At 43.0% G+C, this 3,847-nt stretch overlaps 1 protein-coding gene across 3 annotated transcripts in view; it reads left to right on the top strand.

The window, feature by feature from the left end:
- Calx (sodium/calcium exchanger 3) overlaps nucleotides 1–716 on the top strand; it is a 78,975-nt gene extending 78,259 nt beyond the window's left edge. For all 3 annotated transcript variants that reach the window (XM_026815089.1, XM_026815087.1, XM_026815088.1), the window contains one exon: nucleotides 380–716. In XM_026815089.1, coding sequence (XP_026670890.1) covers nucleotides 380–699 — 320 coding nt within the window. In that variant the 3' untranslated portion in view covers nucleotides 700–716. The remainder of the gene's footprint in view (nucleotides 1–379) is intronic.
- The last annotated feature ends 3,131 nt before the right edge of the window (nucleotides 717–3,847 follow it).

The following is a 3,847-nucleotide window of genomic DNA, read 5'->3' as shown; positions in this document are numbered from 1 at the left end:
GTTTGGGAGTTATTGGCCAAAAACGAAAATTTGGAAGCAATTGAAGGGGTACCCCTTGGAAAAATCTCGGAGAAATCGAAAATTTTTTTTTGTTGTTTATTATTAGCAATGTTCTTCCGACGTTTGAGTTCTTTTTAAAAAATGCGTTTCTAATGTGCATAAACTTTTATGATTGACTGTATAGCCAGTACATCCTTAAATGAAATACTCTTTAACGAACTGACTGATGGAGCTTGACATTCTTATTAACCGGACAATTGTTAACTTATGAGGAAAATAAAATCCATGAAACAATTGTTCCATCATTTCTTCCTTCCATGTTTTCAGTTTTTTTTTGTTCAAAATCATATTGCCGCTTTGATCATAAGCTTTTTGCCAGGGGCGGAAAATAAAAAGCAGAATTTGGGTGAGAGCATTTATCACGGAATAAGCAGGAGGAGCGAGTTGAATGGGAGACCGCACTTTTTCCGGCCACTTCTCATCCGAGATCCCGGTATGGAAGCAGGGAAGAACGCGGGCGTATCCCGGGTACATTCGAGCCGTGATAAATCTTGTAAGGGATCGCGTCATCTTGGGGAGAAGTTGTCCGCGGCCGAAATTCCTATCTCCCAACGGTCTCTTTCCGCGAGAGAGTCACGCGCGGAATTCTTCGACGCTTCGGCGTTAGCCTCGAGGAGACATCGGAGGTTTGAAAGTTAAACAGAGACGGTGATGGTCTCCGGGGTTCGTATAATTTTTATGAGCAGCCGCGACGCTCGTTAAGCTGCTCTGCGATCCCCTCTTATAGAATTTGAACAACGCTTCCGCGATCCTTAATATTCAAATTAGTGCATGCTAACGATTCGAATCAATCTCACTGTAAGAAGGAGATTGAAACTAATTGACAGTCGCGAGAGGACGGCATTTATCATTACTGAGAAAATGCACGTGACCTTAAGCAGTTAATTAAAAAAAAAAGTCCTCCACGTAATTTAAAAAAATGCGAATTGGAGCAGGTTGAATAGGGATTTGTGAACTTTTTTAATCAAAGATCATAATGTTAATTTCTCGAGCCGTTTACCCGAGCGAATTTTCCGCTATTCACGAGCTCCGAGCTATTCACGTCGCTCCGCCTGAACACGCTTATTTAGAAGGGAGAATAACGAGCGTCGGTGAAATTTGTAACGACGCGCGGTCAAGACGCGCTTTTTCAGCCTCGGTCGGCCTCCTCTTTTGAAGAAAAATCAAGTATCAGCTTATTGTGCGCGCGGGTTGAGAGAAAAGCCGCGATAAGCAGGTCTCTTTTCAGACTGAACGGCTTTTCTACCGGCGCCCTTTCCTTCACAATTTTTTCTCCACTCTTTTCGAGGCTCGTTTGTTCCCTGGAAAAGCCCCGATCCGGAAATTTTTTTCAACGAGCCAAACGGACGTGTGCGCGCGAGACACCGTCTCGACGCAGCCATAAATACCGAATATATTTTTCAACGATAAATAAATCATATCGTTTCCTATTGTTTCACGAGTTGCCAAATAAATACATATTAAAATACGTTCGTATACGTGAATTGATAATTACAATTAACTCGTTCGATATCGATGAAATAAATAATAGCAGCTTTGCAATCGTTAGTTGTGAAATGCAATCCGGGGTGGGATTCCTAAATCTATCTACGCGTGAACAAACGAGCGGGAGCGTGCAATATCCGAGCATAATTGCGACACGTGGACCAACAATGGACCACGGGAATTCAAATGGTTGGATAAAACCCGTGTCGACTGATTTATTTCGATAATCATACGCGCGTAACCAGGAACCGTTGACATGCATACGGCAACGTACACGAACCAGTGATAAACGCGTTTGCACACCGTTGCCCACGGTTTTCACGCGACGATGCATTTCCAGGACGATTGTATTCGTTTCGAGCGCAGAAAACCGACTTACCAGATATGCTTACGCTCATTCCCGCTGCAATCATGATATTCGAATCTCTTACCCGTGCTTGACTCAATTTCGAGGATATACGAAAATCCGACCAATATTCAGTGAATTATCCCCAGAATTAATAGCCCGCGCGAAAGCTTTGAAATTCGAAAAATATGGCTTAGCTTCACGAAATATAACTGACGTTTATCATAAAAATTTCCCTCGCGAAACAGATAGGAATTACGAATCAGAAATTTATCAATGAACCCCGCCCCGCCCTCGGTTATTCAAAGATTTTAGAGGTTACTACTATACAAGGTAGTGGTAATATGCAGCAGGGGCAGATCCGAGCCTGGTGATAATTTATTACGCCCGGCCTTTGTGTGGCGAACAATGCTGGAGGTCGCAGACCCACCCCCTGTCACCTACCCGATAAACGGGATGAATCTTTTGACATTATCGCGCGAAAACTATCCCCTGTTCCCGACTATGCAACAAAATCGTTGCGAAAAATAAAGGTGCAGCCTTTTGAATATATCGTTTCAATTGCATTTCATTATACAAAGTGAACACTGGGACTGAATCACGTTTTTTTCAAACGCGTCACAATGAGGATTCTGTTTCCCGTTTCGCTCGGAACGGGTTCCAACCGTTTTGGGAATAATCGACGCCAGACGCGATAACGGTTATTAAAAGCGCCCGGAGATATATCGATGATTCGGCTGTACCATTTCGACAACTTTTATTTAGCACCGAATTTATAGCCGGCCTTGATCGGTTCTACCCCATTACCGGATGAAGCCGCTGCTGAATCTGGGTTATCCAGTTTTATGCCAGCTCACAAATCTACCTAATGATTCACAAACTTCGATCAATCGTCCGTCCTCCGAGGGCGGAACACCGTCGGGGAAATCGAACAAGCTTTTCGCATTTCCATTACAGCCCGCACGATTATTAAACATTTCCTGTGATAGACTCGCTCGCTCCTCCTCCTCGAGATTAAACGCTTAACAAAGAGTTATACCTTCGGATGTTGAAAACAATTTTCCGTGAGCAGTAAATTAAAACCTAAACCGCGCTACCTAACTTGTTCCTATAAATCCTCTTAATGTACCGTTAAAGTTCTGCGAACGCTGAACTCGAGCCATCGAGTTTCTGTTTATAAAATCTGTTTTCCTGTTAACGCGAATAATATATTACAATACCACCGACGCCGGTGAAACGAATCAGATAAAAAGATGGCAATAGATCCGAGTAACTCAGAAGAGGATCCCATTCGGAGATTCAGCCGCGATCAAAAGCGATCCTTGAGAAAGTTTCGCTGCGATTCAACGTTCGTACTCGTGAATTCTGATTCACGAGGGCGGAGCGAGGAAGAAATCGATGTCCCCGGTTCGGTCATAACATCGCTCGAGAAAACTTATCGATGGACGTCGTTCCAGAGACGGCAACTCCATTGCAGAAAATGTTCCGCGATGGTCGGGGTATTCCTTTCTCGAGGGTGGACAATAAGAGAGAAATCTCAAGATTTTGTTACCGATCCTTGGCTCGGACGTGTAGCATAAATATTGATAAGATTACACTGGGGCGGACAAGTTTTCCTCCTCGTAAAACCGCTATAGTTAACCAAATAATCCTCCAACCGTGAATTATACAAATTTTACTCCATGTCGCATCGCACGGCTCGCTACGTGGGAACTTTGTAATGGTCCACGAATTGATTAAAATCACCGCGAATCCAATCCGTACAAAATTGTTCAAACGCGAACGACATAATGCTCTATTAACTTTGCATGCTCTTCTGCCGATGATATAATTGGCACTTTGCATTATTTCAAAAATCATTAAACAAATATCCCATACGTTATCCATTATTATTCTAAAATGCGACTCGAATTAAAACGGAAATATTTGTACCCGCTTGTGGAACGAAATATAATT

The sequence above is a fragment of the Ceratina calcarata genome, unplaced genomic scaffold (assembly GCF_001652005.2).
Source record: "Ceratina calcarata isolate Rehan_Ccalc_2016 unplaced genomic scaffold, ASM165200v1 scaffold428.2, whole genome shotgun sequence".
Taxonomy (NCBI): Eukaryota; Metazoa; Arthropoda; class Insecta; order Hymenoptera; family Apidae; genus Ceratina; species Ceratina calcarata.
Note: the sequence above shows the minus strand (reverse complement) of the source record. Positions and strands in the feature narration are given on the sequence as shown.